General features: G+C 31.9%; 2 protein-coding genes across 3 annotated transcripts; both read left to right on the forward strand.

Moving 5' to 3' along the window:
• The first annotated feature begins 1,488 nt into the window (after positions 1-1,488).
• LOC109789420 (cyclin-dependent kinase E-1) lies at positions 1,489-14,577 on the forward strand. 2 transcript variants are annotated; one of them, XM_029269439.2, is made up of 17 exons: positions 1,489-1,764; positions 1,843-1,953; positions 2,053-2,156; positions 2,255-2,297; positions 2,429-2,527; positions 3,527-3,596; positions 3,982-4,076; positions 4,226-4,259; positions 4,361-4,445; positions 4,643-4,720; positions 5,656-5,703; positions 6,003-6,035; positions 6,249-6,357; positions 9,347-9,370; positions 13,507-13,710; positions 13,824-13,890; positions 14,151-14,577. In XM_029269439.2, the coding sequence occupies exons 1-16, from the start codon at positions 1,558-1,560 to the stop codon at positions 13,887-13,889; spliced, it is 1,410 nt and encodes a 469-aa protein (XP_029125272.1). In that variant the 5' UTR covers positions 1,489-1,557; the 3' UTR covers position 13,890; positions 14,151-14,577. The 2 variants fall into 2 exon arrangements, with proteins under 2 accessions (XP_029125272.1, XP_020203957.1); XM_020348368.3 differs by lacking the exon at positions 9,347-9,370 and having other exon boundaries at positions 1,491-1,764.
• A 937-nt stretch (positions 14,578-15,514) lies between these two features.
• Positions 15,515-17,119, forward strand: LOC109789431 (protein DOG1-like 4). Its single transcript, XM_020348386.3, has one exon. The coding sequence runs from the start codon at positions 15,905-15,907 to the stop codon at positions 16,835-16,837; it is 933 nt and encodes a 310-aa protein (XP_020203975.1). The 5' UTR covers positions 15,515-15,904; the 3' UTR covers positions 16,838-17,119.
• The last annotated feature ends 1,948 nt before the right edge of the window (positions 17,120-19,067 follow it).

Raw genomic sequence — 19,067 nt, forward strand, 5'->3', positions numbered from 1 at the left:
ATTTTTTTTCTTTCTCTTCAATCTCTATATTCACTTATTTTAAATATTGTATTGATTTTAAAACATTAATCTAAGAAACATAATTAACTAAGTAGTTGGAGTAGAGTAGACATATGATAACTTAGGTTGATTCTCACCATTATTGTTATCTTTTTTATAGAAAAAAAAAATTCACTTAATTTTCATTTAATTTTCAAAGTTTTAAGTCAATAATGATATTTAAAACCTATTATCAATAATACTAATTATCTAAAAAAATGTTGACTTTTTTTTTAAGTTAAAATAAATTGAATTATAACTATACTTTTATATGAGGATAGTGCAATTTTTTATTTATAATTTTTATGTATCACATTTAACTTTGTTTGTTTGAAAGATAAAAATATATTTCCGTCAAAGCATTGTATTCATTAACTCGTTTACAAAAGTACATAATTAAAGTTTATGTGATAAATATCATTGAGTTGCTTAAGTAAATAGATCCAACATGCCAAGGGTTAGTTTGTTTAAAATTTTAAAAGTGTTTTTAATAAACACTTTTTTAGAAATTTTTTTAAAATAAATGTTCTTAAATATTTTATCTATTTTTTTATTCAATTATTCTTAATTTAACGAGCTACTCATATTTTTAATGATTATTTATCGATAAACAATAATGTCGTCGATAAACACATAAATTAACTAATAAAAACTTGTTTCAACTTAATTTTTAGTTTAAGTTATAGATATACACAGTTGTATTAAATATTTAAAGAAATTTTTTTGTCATTTATAATTATCTTATTGATTTGAACAAAATTACATTCTTCAAAAAAAAAAATATAATCTATTAAAAATAATAATATTTGTTTAAAAAAATATCGTATTATGTTTCAATGATAATTTTTGTTAATTAATGCATCCTATATTTAAACAATCAAAATAAGATATAACGCTAAAAATTCTCTAATATATATATATATATATATGTTTGGAATTCTTGAAATATGAATACACACTATTTTGACATGAGACTTTTTTTTAATAAATGATTAAAATTTGTTTGATGTCAAAATAGTGTGTATTCATATTTCAAGAATTCCAAACATATATATATATATATATATATATATATATATATATATATAAACTTTTTAACACAATCATAAATTGTTATTAATAATAAAATCATTGATTTTTTTTTATTCCAACTCAATCCGTAAAATACCAAATTTGATAACAATATATAATTTTTTTATATTAATTTTCATAATAATTATTTTGAAAATCATATTCACCCCATCACGTGAATATATTAAAATCAAACTCAAAAACTAATAAAATCACAAAAGTAATCTCATGATAATTACTCATGCCTTAAAATTATTAAACTAAAAAATTAAAGATATTAAATACATTTGATTAAATATTTTGAATCACAAAAAATATTAATTAATAGACATTAAATAATTTTTTATCCACGCAATAAATACTCTTCTAAAAAAAAACCATTTCAACTTTGACAATCGTCTATCCCCTTTGCAAGTGTGCTTCACGATCGTACAGAGAGAGAGAGTCATGGGCGACGGAAGTGGGAGCCGGGGGAACAGGGCGGAGTGGGTGCAACAGTACGATCTCCTCGGCAAGATCGGGGAAGGCACGTACGGCCTCGTCTTCCTCGCCAGAACCAAATCTCCTTCTCCCTCCAAATCCATTGCCATCAAAAAGTTCAAGCAATCCAAGGACGGCGACGGCGTTTCCCCTACCGCCATCCGCGAAATCATGGTAACCGAACCTAACCTAACCTCTTCCGTTGCGTTTCCTTTCGGTGTCAATTTTTCCTCACTCTTTCTTTTATTGCAGTTGTTGAGGGAGATAGCGCACGAGAACGTCGTGAAGCTCGTCAATGTCCATATCAACCACGCTGACATGTCGCTCTACCTCGCTTTCGATTACGCCGAGCACGATCTCTATGTCGGTGTTTCGTTCTTTCCATGGCGCATTTTTTTTTTTTTTAACCTTTTTGTTGAGTGTGAAATAGTAAATGATAAATCGTGGTGTTCAATGTGGCAGGAAATTATTAGGCACCATAGAGACAAACTCAACCATTCCATTAATCAGTACACTGTTAAGTCCTTGCTCTGGCAGCTGCTCAATGGATTAAGCTATTTGCACAGGTGTAAATGACTGAATTTGAACATCAGTGCGTGTGTGTATGTTTGTGTTTCTTTTGTATATAGACTTAATAATATGTTGCATTGTTTTCTTCCTGTAGTAATTGGATGATACATCGAGATTTGAAGCCGTCGAATATACTGGTATGATTTTGGCCAAGTATACATTGATTAGTTGCTGTTTGTAGTCATTTGTATTTTGAATTTTCAACTTTATTTCTCGAGTTTTGATTAGCGCACTTGCTTTTTTCGTTTAACGAACTTTCTTTGACCAGGTTATGGGTGAAGGAGAGGAACATGGGGTTGTGAAGATTGCTGACTTCGGACTTGCAAGGATATACCAAGCTCCTCTGAAGCCGTTATCTGAGAATGGTGTATGAAATTTATATTTGAGGGCTAGTTTAATATAATTTGTAAATTTTTATTTGATATTTCTAGCTTTTTGAGCTATAATATGGTTAGATCCATTTAACCCATTTTGTGACATAGTTGATCTCGGATAGGATTTAATCAATTTTAATTTTGCAAGATTTCTTTTAGCACTAACAAAATTTATGGATATTATCAGTAATATTTTATATGCAGTGCATGCATCTAGAAAAGCACCATAAACGTTGATCACAATAGTCCCTGATTTTACAAGCACCGCCAACCTACTTTAGTTCCTGACTTTATAAAATGTCGTTTACTTTAGTCCTTTTCCACTATAATATCCTCATCCAAAATTTAAAATGTTTGTGACTCGAATTAAAAAAAGTATATTGTTCAAATTGGCTCTCAATAGAATAAATAAATAAATTTAATATGTATATAAAATAACCAATATGAAAAAAATCTTTGAGTGGATGTGTGATCTATTGCTCTTATCCCTAATAATTTAATTTAAAAGTAAATATTTTTTTTTATATCTATATCTATATCTATGCAAACACATGTATATTTTTGGGCCCTTAAATGATTGACAACTGCTGGCCTTTTTGGCCTAAAGGCCTCATCTGGTATGACCACATGAGGCATTTTTCCTTTTTTCATTCGAATGTATTATATATATCATCTATCATTTCATTGGTATATTCATGAAATCTTCATCTGCATGTGACGTACACACACACACACACAGAGACGTGGTATTCATAGGATTTAAGAAACCAAAGTCTAAGTCTAGCCAAGCATATGATGGTTTCAAATTTAGCTTCTTGATCTACCTAGTCTGCTAGCACTCTAGTGTTTTGATTCCCCACACATGGTTTGCATAAACATGGATTTTCTGTTCTCATCTGTAGTCTGCAATTATTTATGTACTTGTGCACTTTTCAGCTTGTCATTTGTTTTGATTGTTTGGTTTCCTGAACATAAGAGATACTAACATGCAGGTTGTTGTAACCATTTGGTATCGTGCACCTGAGTTGCTTCTTGGTGCAAAACATTATACCAGTGCTGTCGGTATCCTTTTATTGAAGTTTTACTCTGTGTTTTTTTTGTTCATATTTTCCAGTCAAGGAATAGCTGTGCTGTTGCATAGTCATCTTCAGAGTTGCATGTTTTGTGGTTCTGTTATTATCCTTAATTTGACTTGAGAGAACTGTTTCAATGAGTTATGATTTCACTGAATTGGAGATGTCAAAGTATTGAATGTCCACAAGATTGACATCATATTTTACATTTTAATTTATCCATGTGGATATTGGGGGGAACTTTCCAGTATGGTTCACAATCCATAGTTAAACTTATCTATAGTTTATAGTAACTGAATATGTCTTTAGATTCTTATTCTAAAAGTAGTCCAGACTCCAGTATTCCAGTCATTTTTCCTTAAATATACATTTAGATATGTGGGCTGTGGGATGCATTTTTGCTGAGTTGTTGACCTTGAAGCCACTATTTCAAGGGGCAGAAGTCAAAGCCACATCAAATCCCTTTCAGGTACATATGTAATAAATTTTAGCTTTCTGATTCTGTAGTTGAACACTGTCTATTGATTTAGTTTTCTTTAGGTTGGTGTTGAAGTAATTTTTATATTAGTGTTAGCTTGGCCTTTTGGATTTTGTATAATTGTTTTTCCACCTGTGCAGCTTGACCAGCTCGACAAGATATTTAAGGTTTTAGGTAATTTACCTGCTTACTGTTTTCTTTTTCCCTGCTGGTGAACATTCATTCTGTTGATGAATATTCTAGAACTATATCACAGGACATTGTTACTGTGCCAGGCCATCCCACAATAGAAAAGTGGCCTTCCTTAACAAGTCTTCCACATTGGCAACAAGATGTGCAACATATACAAGGACACAAATAGTAAGATCTTTTGACATTATTTTAGGTGATGCTATCAATTTTCATTATTAATGTGATTATAGAATTAGATGTAGGAATGATCTTTTCCTTTATTATGTATTCCTTCTTTGCTTCCTCCTTTACATACCTATTATTCTTTAACTTTTAAAATTAATTTGATGTGAAATTAAAGCTTTTTCTCTTTCTTCTGTGTAAAGTGACAACACTGGTCTCTATAATGTTGTGCACCTATCTCCAAAAAGTCCTGCATATGACCTTTTATCAAAGATGCTCGAGTAAGTTTTTTCCTTCTTAGATTTGTAATTTGTAATTTTTGCTATGCCTATGCAGAAAATGAAAAATGATGCATTTCATTTTCCATTTAAGTAATACAAAATTGAACACAAGGTGGAGTACAATCACTTCGATACACTTGCGGTTTCTAGTGACACTTCCGCCCAAATTGTGATGGTGGATAAATAAATGGTCACACCATTTCCTTTCCTTGTCCAGGTGTTGATATGTAAAAAATGGGGTTGAATTTTTTTTTTTAAACCGGCAAATGTTAGTAAATTATGTGTTAGCTGGGAGGATTCAAACCCATTCCTTCCTTATCACTCCAGCTCCCATACCACCTAGGACACCTTATAACTCTCAGCTATTACCCCTGTTAACTTCTGGCTTAAAAATGGGCTTGAAATTTTTATTAGTTTTACACTTTTACTTGTACCTATATCATTATCAGCTTGAAAATGCATTGTTGCTTTAGTACCATACACAACTCATCATAACATATCAAGTCAGTATCAATTTTAGCATATTCAATATCGTTTTATCTCATTTTCCTCTCTCCGCCTAAAACCTTATAATTTCAATCCAAAATTCCCTTTTACTTGCTTCTCCTTTTCTTTTTAAAATGATAGGGATGTCATAAACCAACTATCCCCAAAGCTTAAGTTTTGAGTGCGGTCACATGAGTATTTTTATATTTAACAATTCCCAACACGAGTGCTTTGGATTTGAAGTGAGGGTAATGCACAAGCCCACTTACCTTATGCTTATTTCCACTTTTTCACTTGTAAGGATAGAGGTGGCTATGATTGAACTCTAGACTCTAGACTACTTGATCATGCAAGCTCTAATATCATGTCATAAACCCAAAAGCCTAAACTTTACCATTAAGTCACATTAATGATTTTGCATTTATAATGGATTGTGTATATATGTGCAGATATGATCCTCGTAAGCGTATAACAGCAGCACAAGCTTTGGAGCATGAGTAGGACTTCTTTTCTTCTCCTTATTTGTTCTTGTGGGTATTATGTGTATCCAACCTTGAAAAGTATGATTTTACATTTAAGTTATTGGTTTTACCTTCTTTACCAAAATCTTTGCTTAATTCTACCTTTACCCCCTTGTATGTCCTATTTCTTGATATGATCTATGGTGCACTGAAAATGATGTGGTTTCCAGTTGTATCAATATAGTTAAGGACTTTGCATTGTGACTTTTGGTTATATTAGTCCTTATTGTAATGCAGCTGTTATCTGACAAACATCCTTATGCTCTGTTTGCCAGGTATTTCAAAATTGAACCATTACCTGGACGGAAGTGAGATTCTTTCTTCCCACTTTTGGTTATTTTGGGTCAGCCTTTATTCTTAAATTTAATGGATAAAACTTGTTCCTATCATTCTTGATTGCTTTCAAACAAAAATATTCATGCAGTTATTGTGTTCAATAAAAAAAAAGTAGCCCTCATGAAACACGTATTTCACCAATGTTTATTTTCTTTAACTGAACATTTCTCTAAAATCATGCTCAGTGCACTTGTACCCTGTCAACTTGGAGAGAAAATTGTCAATTATCCCACTCGGCCAGTGGACACCACAACTGATCTTGAGGGGACAACCAATATGCCACCTTCACAAACGGTATGCAATGATGATTGAAAATTTGTTGATACTAAATCATTATAAACTTTAATTGTGCATACTTAATATATCATTGGCCTATCTCAATCTTGGTAAAGTCTCATTATGGATTTAAAGTTTTCATGGAGCAGGCCATGTCAAAATAGTGAAGGATATGATTCATTGTCCTTAAATCATCTTTAAATGAAATCTTAGACTTATATTTACTAGGAGCAATAAATACTAGAGAAATTAAGTATGCTCATTTTTATCTATGGGTAAGGCAGTACTTTAAATTGTAAGACTTTTGCTTATTTAGTGAAATGAAGGATTGCAATTTATGTTACATGTTTGGGTTCAGCGTTGTGGTGGGTGGGTGATTTAATCAATTCCTTTTTGTTGCCACATTCTACTAAACAATATTTGCATGCAGTTTGGTGAATAGAATATAAATGGATTGTTAACGCTGTCGGTAGCCTATGGGTTATGGAGTTTTTATTGTGTTAAAAATTTAGGGTTAATCAGAGTTATAGGATGATAATGAATCATATTATATAATGATAAATTGTTTTTTAATTTGTCAATGGAAAAATACTTTAAGATGTTAAGGAAATGAGACCTTGCAAATGGCATTATATATGGAGGAATATGCAAGGACTAGAGAAAAAAAGGGGAGGGAGGAAGGGAGCAGAAATAAACAATTGTTTAAATAAATTCATGATATCTGTAGAAGATTTTTTTTTTTGAAATTTAAATGATGACCGCACGAAGCTTCAGCCAAAGAATGTTAACTAGAATATCTATTTTGAACAAACTCTTCCTCTTTCCACTCTTATAAAATCTTCCCTATAACCTTCCAAGGAAATAACCTTATTTTTTTGCTTTTCCTTTTGTATCCAAATTTGATTGCAAAAAAAATGAACCTTTGTCAATATATCTATAATATACTACCATTTTACACTATAACTTGTTTCTTATAAAAAAGGATTGGAGGTAGTATAAAATAAGAGAATTGATTGTATTTACCTTGGCTAACCCGATTCTGATGGAGTCCATCCAATTATAAATCTTAGTACTTACTATTGAACAAGAGAACTTTTAGGACTCACTTTCTTTCTCAGCAAGCCATATGACTTCTCTTACATTATCTCCCATTTTTTAAAAATATTATATATTCTTAAATATTATTGCTTAAATTCATTTAATTTCTATTTAAATTTGGTTTACTAATTTTGAATTTTAGCACCATATCAAATTAACAGATATAAAGATAACGTGTTTTGATTAATTTTTTTTAATAATTTCCTTTAGTTAGAGAATTTCCATCGACTAGTGATAAAGTTAAAATAGTGTATATAAATAAGTGAGGGATAATCCTCACCTTATAAGTTTGCAGAAACGAACATCTGCGGGTCTGATAACTCAATAGCAAGTGGTTTGATAGGCCCAACAACTATCACTAGGATAAGTTTTAATACCATCTTAGAATGTGGTTTTGGATCTAACTCACCCACAAAACTGGCTTGTTCTCATTTCTTGGAAGGATGGTATACACAAACTGGTTGTTGGGAAGAACCCTGTTGCCTCATCTCATGAGCTCCTCTCAATCTTGGGTTTATGGGGCTGCACTTGGTTTTAAACACTGATTTTGTTGATAATGTATCTTAGCAGGGAATTTCAGAAAACTCAATTTGTCCCTAAAGGAACTACAGATCATAGTCGGCAGCAAAATGTGGAAGATGTGATTTCTATAAAAGATTGTATCTCATTGGATGTGACATCATTTGCAACCTCCTCTGGAGTTGATGCCGCTGGCTTAACAGGTGTGCATGAGTCATGCACACCTGTGAAGCCAGCAACATCATCTTCAAAAGTGGTTGCAAATGATGTTACATCCAATGAGATACAATTTTTTTTTTTATAGAAACCACATCTTCATTCTGCTGAAACCACATCTTTTTAGCTTTCTGCAGTCCTAGAAACACAGGATTGAGAAGAGCGCACGATGAGGCACTAGGGGTTAAGTCCTTGGCATCAAAAGAATGTGTTGAAGATCTGATATTGACTACTGATCAAACCAAAGTAGTGTATATAAGTGGAGTACAATCCCCACCTTACAAGTTGGTTTTGGAGGGTTTAATTAGATCTAAACTCACATTCTAAGACCTCTTTAATTTTAAATTCAACTCTAAATATGATTAGCATTTGAGAGGTACGGATTTGGGATTTGAGGCAAAACATAAAATCAATGAAGACGATGTGCCTGGAGAACAGGTACAACCTATTGAATCCAAACTAGGTAATTTTGATCATTAATCTTCTCAATAATGTGATAAGGTAAATGTAGGAAACTAACTCATTGGCACTGGCATCGGAAGAGGAGAATTGTTTTCTGGAAACGAAGAATTGTGTGGCTGTGGCCGTGATGCGATCTGATCGTAGCAGTGGTTGCGACAATGAAAATGGTGGAGTAGGAAAAATATTGTTTGCCATGTTCATGAAAGCCGAGTTACCGTGAATAATACAGATAATCTGAGAATTTATAAGAAGAAAATTTGTCTTATGGATCTTCTTGATCTCCAAAACACAGAGATCAGATATATATACAGTACAAGAGAGAGAAGCAGTTTAGTAACTGTCTGCAAGAGAATTAAACAGCTGTCATAACAAACTGACAGCTGTTGGTGTCTAACCAAAAACTTACAGAAGAAGCTAACACATTATTAAACTGTTTACAACAGAAGCTGAAAATCAATAAGCTAACACATACTATTATATTTTAAGAAAATTATCCGTTGAATTTATTCCTATCAAATAAAATATAGTTCTTATCATTTGCAATGAATAAATCTCCTATACTTTATTTTTGAGATATGTTATTTTACCATTGTTTAACAATATTGATATATTTTCTCCAATATATATATATATATATATTATCTATATTTTAAATTGAAGTAAAATTTAAAAGTACCGATGCATTAACTTGCTAGTTTTATATTTCTTTCAGATAATGGAACTGCTTGGAGAAAATGTAGGTGATAATTAACATCAATGATTTTGCTATGTCTAATAGAACATAGTTGGCTTTTTCTTACCATATTGGTACAGTTCGGTTTCAATTTATCAGACTAGTGCAACTGTTGGATATATTATCAAATTAGAACAAGTCCTTCCTATCAATGGTAATGGCAAGTCATGGTTGGTATTAATGACTATTGTGAAAAATACATTTTATTCAAGTCGTACTTGAAATTTTTAGATATTATTTTACTAAAGGTATATACACGAAAAATGATAACCTAGATTATTTATTTAATTAGATTGTAAGTTTTTTAAATTTAAAAAAATATTTAAACCAAAAGTTATGTAAATTGTATGTCATAAGATGACTAACATAATTTTTAATTGACAACTATGCAAGTCATATAGGACATATACAACATACATGTTTCTTAATTTAAAGTTATGCAAGACTTGTAAACCCTAAATATATAATAATTTTAACAAGCTCAAGGTTTTTATTTGAAAATTTAATGTTTACAATCTGAATTTGAAAATAAAGTTCATGAGTTTACATGATTAGCTTGCTTATGTTCCACAATGAGGCGATTTATAAACCTAATCAAGCTCATCATGTAAACTTAATAACTTTATTTTCAAATTGTGGTTGTAACATTTTAAATTTAAAGTAAAGTCAAATAATTATTTATATTCAAATGATTGAGAAATCATTAACTTAGTCCTTGAAATTTCAATCATCAGTCATTATAGTGCTTGAAATAATGAAAAAGAAATTATAGTTCTTTAAATTAATATCCATCGGTCATTTTAGCCCAATATTAAGAATCTGTTGCCTTGATCCTTGATTTTGACAACTATAGTCCTTTTGCTTCTAATTTGATGTGCATTAGTGAATATTTGTTATGGATCTATCAATTTGGTCTCTAATATCAGGGACCAAATTGACTGATGAGTTCCAAATTTAGGGACCAAATTAACAATAGTTGTTAAATATATTGATAAAATTGATTGATTATGTATTGCTAGGAAGCAAAATGACTGATGGTGTCAATTTCAGGGACCAAATCGAATGACAATTTTAAAAAATAAGGACTAAATTTTCAGTTTTTTAATATCAAGAAATTATAGTTCTTTAAATTAATATCCATCGGTCATTTTAGCCCAATATTAAGAATCTGTTGCCTTGATCCTTGATTTTGACAACTATAGTCCTTTTGCTTCTAATTTGATGTGCATTAGTGAATATTTGTTATGGATCTATCAATTTGGTCTCTAATATCAGGGACCAAATTGACTGATGAGTTCCAAATTTAGGGACCAAATTAACAATAGTTGTTAAATATATTGATAAAATTGATTGATTATGTATTGCTAGGAAGCAAAATGACTGATGGTGTCAATTTCAGGGACCAAATCGAATGACAATTTTAAAAAATAAGGACTAAATTTTCAGTTTTTTAATATCAAGAACTAAATTGACTTGTGCCTACATTTTTAGGAACTAATTTGACATTTTACTCAAGTGATTATATTTTTAGGGCCTATAAAATATAAAATGATTTTTTTATTAAACAGATTTAACATTCATTCAACAAAACTCTATCATAAATTTAAGAGTATAAAACACTTTAACCCTTTGAATTATTACTCTAATTGCATTTTTAAACCTCATCAAATTAAGAATAATACATCTTAAACACAATTTCCTGCAATCTACCCTTCCCCTTTCCATCAAACTTGGCCGTTAATTTTAGCAGAATCAAATGCACAAGTGCGTATAATATTTGGAAAGAAAAATGTCTAAAAGATGACGGTGCAGATTTTTCTGCATTGGACAGTGAAGATTTAGTAACATGGTTTCTTTTTTTGTCTTAAAGATTTTTTGCTTAAACAGCATGTGAATGGCATGAACATTTGACTGTTAAAAAATTTTCTGTTAAATTGAGTATGAAAAGTGCAACTAGAGTAATAATTCAATGATTTTGGGGAGATAAAACACTTTTCCCTTAAATTTAAAAATATTACAACACTATGGAAGTTGTGTCATCTATGCCACAAATTTTAACTTTTAAGTTTGTTTGATATACGAGCTTATTTTAGTAGCTTCTAACTTATTAAGCTACTTCAACTAGTTAATGAAAATATGCTAGCTTATGAGCTATTAGCTTTTTTGTTTTTTCATTTTTGTTCTCATGGTAGTCAGAGTTATTTGTTGACTTGTATCACATGACTCTACGCTTCTGCCATGCCTGGGTGAGTGCTATGGTTAGAATAAGCAAAATTGTTAACTCACTTCACAGGATCACAATAAGATGGAATTGTCAATTTTTTATTTTTCATTTGCTGTGCCAGTTTTTTTTATGCATCAACTTTCATGTTATGAGTCAGGTTTCACTTTTTTTTATTTATTTGTTTTGGCTTTTGTAAACTTAATCCTGTAAAATCCAAGCCCCAAAACCAAGTTTACTATAACCTAGCACAAGAATTAAAAAAACACCTTTGTTGGCATTGCTGTGTCTTCTTCAACCTCCCCCAAAACTGCTGCATGAACACTGCAACCAGAGCTCTCCTCTTTCGTGCCTGGAGCTCTTCTCTGCCTCATCTTAGGTCATCTCTGACCCTACTGTCTGTTTTGTTCCTTTGCCTATGCGGCTCTGTTTGTGGTTCACCGGTTCTCTTGCTCTGTTTTCTCACTTCTTCGGTCTATTTTTCATTTATTCTGGTTCAGTGCTACTGCTGCTGCAGGTTATTTTTCTGATTCTGGTTCTCTTTTCGCAGTTTCCCTGTTTCTGTTATTGTCCGATTGAAGATGTCAAACCCAACCTTAGTTTCTAAGTTTCTTATGATTATGACGTTGTGTTATAATGTTTTTTCTCTCTCTTATTTATGCTATGTTATATGCATATTTAAGAATTTATAGGCACATATATATGAATTTTATAAATCCTGTAGAATCTTAGGCTTCATGTTACAGTTTCATGATTTATGATTTCTTGTCCTTTTCCCGTCTGAATAGAATTTCAAGTTTGACTACCTTGTTTATCCTTACTAATTTATTTGAAATCTCATTTTACCTCAAATAACTAAATATGCCCTTTTATGTCATTTTACATTTATCAGCTAGCTTATTAGCTAATCTTATCAATCACTTCAATTCAACCATAACTTATAATTTTTTCAGCTCTTAGCTTATGATTTATAAGCTTTAGCCAACTTAAAAGCTTTTGATTAACTTACAAGCTAGTTTTACCAAACGCACTCTACATAATTTTAGAAATTATGCAACGCATATATGACATATGTGACTGACTTAAAAATTATGTAGGTTGTATATGCCACATATGATTTTGTAACTTTTTATTTAGATTTCTTTCAATTTAAAAACTTGTTATTTATTTTAACAAATAACTTGAGAGACGTATATTATGGACACGACTTGTGATAAAATAAAATTAAGCTTTTGTTTTTCATGTATATAACTTTTTTAATTTAATTTTGATTTTGTAAGACTTGGTTAATCAACAAAACCATTTTACAAAATTCATAGATGGTAGGGTAATAGGTTAATCATAAAGTCCGAAGTTGCACTAGTTTTGTAAAATTGGACACGTATTATTGTTCTAGTATATTTAAAAGCCGGATATAATTACTTAACTATTTATTAATAATATATGATAAGTGCCTTTTGTGCATTTGTTTGTCTGGTTCCTTGCTGAACTGTAATATATATGCGTGTGTGAGTGTGAATAATATGAAGCGAGCCTTGGTGCAATGATACGGTAGCATTGTGACCAAGAGGTTGAAATCCTGGAAAGATTCTTTTTGTTTATGCTATGGGTAAGATTTGTGGGGGGTAAGACTGCATACATTTGCCCTCCTCAGATATCACTAGGTGGGAGCCTTGTGCTGTGGGTCATCCTATATATATATATATGTGTGTGTGTATGTGTGTGTGTGTGAATAATATGCTGAGTGGAATTTGTGCATTGATATCATTGTTCCTTATTGAAATTTAAGTTGCTTGGTTTTAAAAAATACTGATTCATGGTAAAATATGGTTTTATACTAGCTTGTGCACAAGCATATTTGTGTAAACATGCTTTACGCCAGAGTTTTTATTTGTGTAAATTTTTATTTCTGATTCAGGTAACTGCAGTTTCTGGCATGCCTGGTGCTCACGGGTCAAATAGATCTGTCCCTCGGCCAATGAATGTTGTTGGAATGCAAAGAATGCCACCTCAGGCAATGGCAGCTTATAATCTCACATCTCAGGCAGCCATGGGAGATGGAATGAATCCTGGGGGTATCTCAAAGCAACGAGGTGTTCCACAGGCCCATCAACCGCAACAGGTTTAGTGTTTCATAGGAATTAGGAAAGAGGGGCAGGGGTTAAACTTTCTTTTCTGTTTTTTTTGCTGTATTTTTTCTTTTGAAGTGATATTGAAATTTACAATGTTGAACAGTTGAGAAGGAAAGATCAAATGGGGATGCCAGGATACCCTGCACAACAGAAGTCGAGACGATTATAAGGTAATGAAGAAAATTTAAATTTAGCTTGAAATTTGATTCCGGTGCTAAGGTTCTTGAAAATTATATGGGAATCTCAAAGTGAAATGTCACTTGATCCATCTCTTTACTAGCGACATGTTTTGCAGTTTGTGGCAAGCATTAACCTCTACATATTATTCATTTCTTTTAATAATTCCAGCCAACATTGTTTCACTTGTTGCAATACTAAAAAATTTACTTGCAAATTGTTAGTGAGATGTAATACACTGTCTCATGGCTAGGTTTCTGCTGGAAGAGAGACAAAGTGAAGATAGATTTGGGGTCGATACTTCAGTATCAAACTCATGCGGGACATTTTTGGACAGAGTTTGCCTTCAATACTTGTAGACCTCGCATCATTGCAATCAAAGATTGGGCGCATTCACTGGAATTCTGATGCTAAAATGCTAAATCTAACAATGAAGCCATGGAAAGGAATAAACGTATGAAAGGGTTAAACAACTACGCAAATGTATATCATGATTGTCACTCTGCAATTCTATTGTATTTTCTCAGCTTTTAGGCAAGATCACTGTTAGTAAACCAAATGTTACACATGCTTTATATTTTCATGATGGAACTTTTCATGATTAAATCTTTACATTACTATTTTGTATTTGTAGAATATTGTCTCACATAATTGGAAGATAGTTCAAACTTCGAATGGCACTTGCCTTGGGTAATTTCCGTTTTGAATTTTTCTGTGATCACCGGAATCAGATTGCCTCGACTATTTTTTCTGTGATCACTTACGGGCAGCATTTTCTATGTATGTAATGATTGAACTGCGAGTAAGAAGTATACTTTGTTCGGAGGCGTGTATGAAAAACAGCAATTGGGACAATTATCTGAACATACTTTTGAAACTGTCATTTTTAGCCAGTGTCAAGTATTTTATATCAATGGCGAGAAGCTCTCTACTCGTTCATAAACAACTAAAAATGTCATTACTTTGTCTCTTAAATATTAAAGTTATTCAAAGATACAATAAAGATTAAGTTATTAAATTGTTTTAATTGAAGTGCGGAAACAAAACTACGTAAATGTATATGAAAACATCTTACAATGATTAGTAATTATAAATATATAAATAAAGATCCAAATATTTATGTTGGTTATGCAGATATTTCCTTCGACAAATAGAAAATATTACGATGACAAATTAACAATAAGGAAAATCGAATCAAGTTTTCGTGCATCTATTTTTATTCCAATCATTCAATCTTAAATGATTTCGGTTATTCACATGTAATACGGTGATAAACAATATAATAATAATTATTTTTTAATATGTATGCAGTTGAGTAAAAAAAAAGAGCATTTTTTAAAAGGTAGGTATGAAGATTAATACAATACCGTACCCAAACATTTGTAATTGCTATCCCTACTTAGTATTTTCTTTTATAAAACTCTGAATAATTTACCTTCAAAATACTTATTTAGATTATTAAAAAATCTTATGTCGACAAAATTTGGTAAATAATAATTTATATTCGGACAGACTTAGCTTGCAAGAAACTCTCAAGTGGAACGCATTAAATATGCAGTACATATAATCAGTTGAGATATCATGAAATATATAACCGTAGCCTGCCATGCAAAACTACAAACAAGCTTTTTGTTGTTTTCCTTCCGGGAAGCATGGCACCCTTCAACTGGCAGCTCCTAGTTCTGCCATTTATTTTATTTTTCAGTCACATGCATGATCTCATCCACTATTATTATATCATATAATATCATTCATCTACGTTTCCTCAAATGACCTTCACACACGCATTGCACACACATATAATCAAATATCTTCACTACATTACGTAGCAGCATTCAATTCAATTTTATTTTATTCACACCACCTCTGTCAAACCATTGTTTCCTTTCACTTTTCCCAGATGAGATAGATACGGAGAATCTAATGCCAATCCCATCATCCAATGGCATTATAGTCCCCTGAAACTGAAAGCCTCCATACCCCCACTTGCAAGTGCATACATGTAACATGTCTCTCCCTATAAAAACCACATTGCAATTGTGCACTTTTGTTGTGCTAGTGCATTCTTCTACTCACTTCTCAGCTATGTCCGTGGTTCCTTGCAATTGTAGCCACACCACTGAAAAACATACCTCTGAGGGTGAAGGTGAAAGCTTTCACAAGTTTTTTGAGTGCTGGATTTTTGAGCAAAACCAACATCTGAAGGAACTTTTAACTGCTGAATCAACTCAGCTAACAGATGAGCAACTTGAGGCAGTGAATGATAGGGTGATGGAGCATTATGAGTGCTACTACAAGGCCAAGTCAAGGAGTGCAAAGCAAGATGTGTTGAGCATGTTGTCCCCAACATGGACAAGTTCCTTGGAGGAGGCTTTTCTTTGGATTGGTGGATGGAGACCAAGCATGGCCTTTCACCTACTATATTCCAAGTCTGGTTTGCAATTTGAGGCCAGGCTTGGTGAACTGATCCAGGGTCTAAGAACACATGATTTGGGAGACTTATCAGCATCACAACTTGCTCAGTTTGATGAGATGCAAAGGAGGACCATCTTGGAGGAGAGGGAGATCAGTGATTTGATGGCAAGGCACCAGGAGTCAGTGGCTGATGCCTCAATGGTGGAGTTGTCTCATGTGGTTTCTGAGATGATCAGAGCCAATGAAACAGGAGAGGTTGATGAGAAGAAGGAAATTGAGGACAGGGTTGAGTCAGCTTTGGTGCCAAAGGAGGAAGGTTTGGAGATGATCCTGCAGAAAGCTGACGAGCTGAGGTTGAGAACACTGAAGGCAATTGTTTGTGTTTTGGCTCCAAAACAGGCCATTCACTTCTTGATTGCTGCTGCAGAGTTGCACCTGAGGCTACATGAGTGGGGCAAGAAGATGGATGCCAGAAAGGGTAATCTTGGTTTTGGTGAGACTAAAACCCATGGTTCATCAAGTTGAAGATAGCATCACTTGGACTGGAATCAATCAAAGTGAAGCCTTGAATTTTATATTTCTGTAATAATTCAGAACATGTTGAAGAAAAATATAACATGAATAGGATATATTTTTCTAGGCAGGAATTATATCAAATCAGATCATTTCTATGTATTCACAACTTTAGAAAAACAAAACTAAAAGGTCTTCTTCAAGTGAAGAAAACAAGGGCTAATTGATTAACTTTCAAATACATGAACAATGATGATTAACACAAATGATAATGAGTTATATCTTTTAATTGAATTGTTCAGCATTTAAATTTTGATTTTGCACATAAAATAAGTTATTATTAAATTATTTTTATGAATAGATTATTCATTCATAAATTTATTTTTAAAATTAAATTATTTTATGATAATTTCAAAATATTCCTGTTTATTTATCTACAGAAAGTATCTTTCAAAATAGTCCTCTCTTTCTCTCCGACAAATTAATGTATTGTATGAAACTATGACGTGTCCATAATCTGATAAACACAAGTCCGTGTGTCAAGTAAGATTTAGCGGAGATGACGGATATCATATGTCTTATGTGGTGATTGTAGAGAGTAGAGAGTATTAAATATATTACAAAAATTATTGACAGAAAATGTGATTTCACACATTAAATTCAGATATTATATTCAATGTAGGAAATAATGAAAATGGAGTGAAAAAATTGGTTTAAAGTATAATGAAGTTGAGAGTGAAAAAATAATTTTAAAGAATAATAAAGATAAGTGTAAGTGTTAACTGTTAAAGATGATAACTAAAAAGAAAAAAATAAAAGAAATTAATAAAAATGATTAGAATAACAATTTGATAATTTATTATATTTATTATAGTTCAACTACTACACAATGAAAAATTAAACAGCATACATTTGACTTAGGATTATCATGTAATAAGTAATAAATTCATGTATACAGTTATATATGAGAAATAAAAAGAACCATGATAGTTCTTGTACATATGTGTTATATACAAAATATAGGACATGTGCAAGATAACGTAAGCATTGGTAGGTGTCTATACAAAATCAAAATTGCATTAGAGCAGCTACCACAAAAGAGAATTGGTCATTTCCAACATGACCTTCAACAACTAGATGAGTTAACCTACTAATCTTATTCTGTTTCTATACTAAGTATGATCATTATATTTTCAACTATAAGAAAAATACAAGTTTGTGAAAAGAAATCATCATAAAATCAAAACTAAGCACATTTCAACTATACAACATAATCAACAAACAATTCATTAATAACACCACTACATCATAACACCACAACTTACAACGTCACAACAATATCAACACAAACAACTTTAAACTATTAATGCATCGTCACACATATTGACTAAGGAGATCTCTTACAACAAGGTTGAACAGTTTAAGTAATTAGATCGTACCAAATCACAACATGTGATCTATCTTAACTAAGTCAACTAACAACTTAATTTGATTTCTTACGTCCGTCACTTAAATTAGAAAGTCTAATACTACTGTTAGGGTACAATAGTTTGGGTATGAGTCTATCACAACATTAACTTGCATCATTAAGTCATCTGTGAGATCAACCCATCGACTACTCTCCAAGTATTATGTCTCTCAAATACTCGGTTAGGGACTAAGTCTCCAACTTTGAACTTTACTTAGTTGGTTGTTTTATACGTATATGTTTCGACATTAGCCAAATACGAATTCCACATAAATTCTAGAGGAGACAACATGCAACTCACCATTCAATAGTCAACTAACATATTGATGATTTTTTTAACACTTGTGCTCTAAGAACATCACATCTCATATTCACACAATGAGATATTTAGTTTTCAAAGTCATCATTTACTCTTCTCTAATTTTTATGTATCTTAAATAGGATATGTATCTCCTGCCTAATAGCTTAATAACTTAACAATTTGAACAACTTAACAACATGCAACCTTACAACTCAATCATCTATCAACTCCTAACATTACAACATGAATCATCAATTATCTATCAACTTACAACATATAGATTCTCATTATACATTATCATCCATATAATTTATTCATCATCATTCAACTATTCAAACCACTTAAAACAACTACTTTCATCATTCAACTTGTGCCCGATGTCACTCATAGGATGTTCAACGCCATTGAGATAGAGGCTTCCCATCTCACTCACACGTGGCACCAAAATACTTGCACATGACATGGTTGAGGTA

The sequence above is a fragment of the Cajanus cajan genome, chromosome 2, assembly GCF_000230855.2.
Source record: "Cajanus cajan strain Asha chromosome 2, NIPB_CcT2T_4, whole genome shotgun sequence".
Lineage (NCBI taxonomy): Eukaryota > Viridiplantae > Streptophyta > Magnoliopsida > Fabales > Fabaceae > Cajanus > Cajanus cajan.

What these genes read in the sequence shown, in the direction of transcription:
- LOC109789420 (XM_029269439.2), top strand. Translation starts at nt 1,558, where the DNA reads ATGGGCGACGGAAGTGGGAGCCGGGGGAACAGGGCGGAGTGGGTGCAA. An exon ending in GAACCATTACCTGGACGGAA is followed by an intron (nt 6,036 to 6,248) that starts GTGAGATTCTTT and finishes AATCATGCTCAG; the next exon opens with TGCACTTGTACCCTGTCAAC. An exon ending in AGGCCCATCAACCGCAACAG is followed by an intron (nt 13,711 to 13,823) that starts GTTTAGTGTTTC and finishes AATGTTGAACAG; the next exon opens with TTGAGAAGGAAAGATCAAAT.
- LOC109789431 (XM_020348386.3), top strand. Translation starts at nt 15,905, where the DNA reads ATGTCTCTCCCTATAAAAACCACATTGCAATTGTGCACTTTTGTTGTG.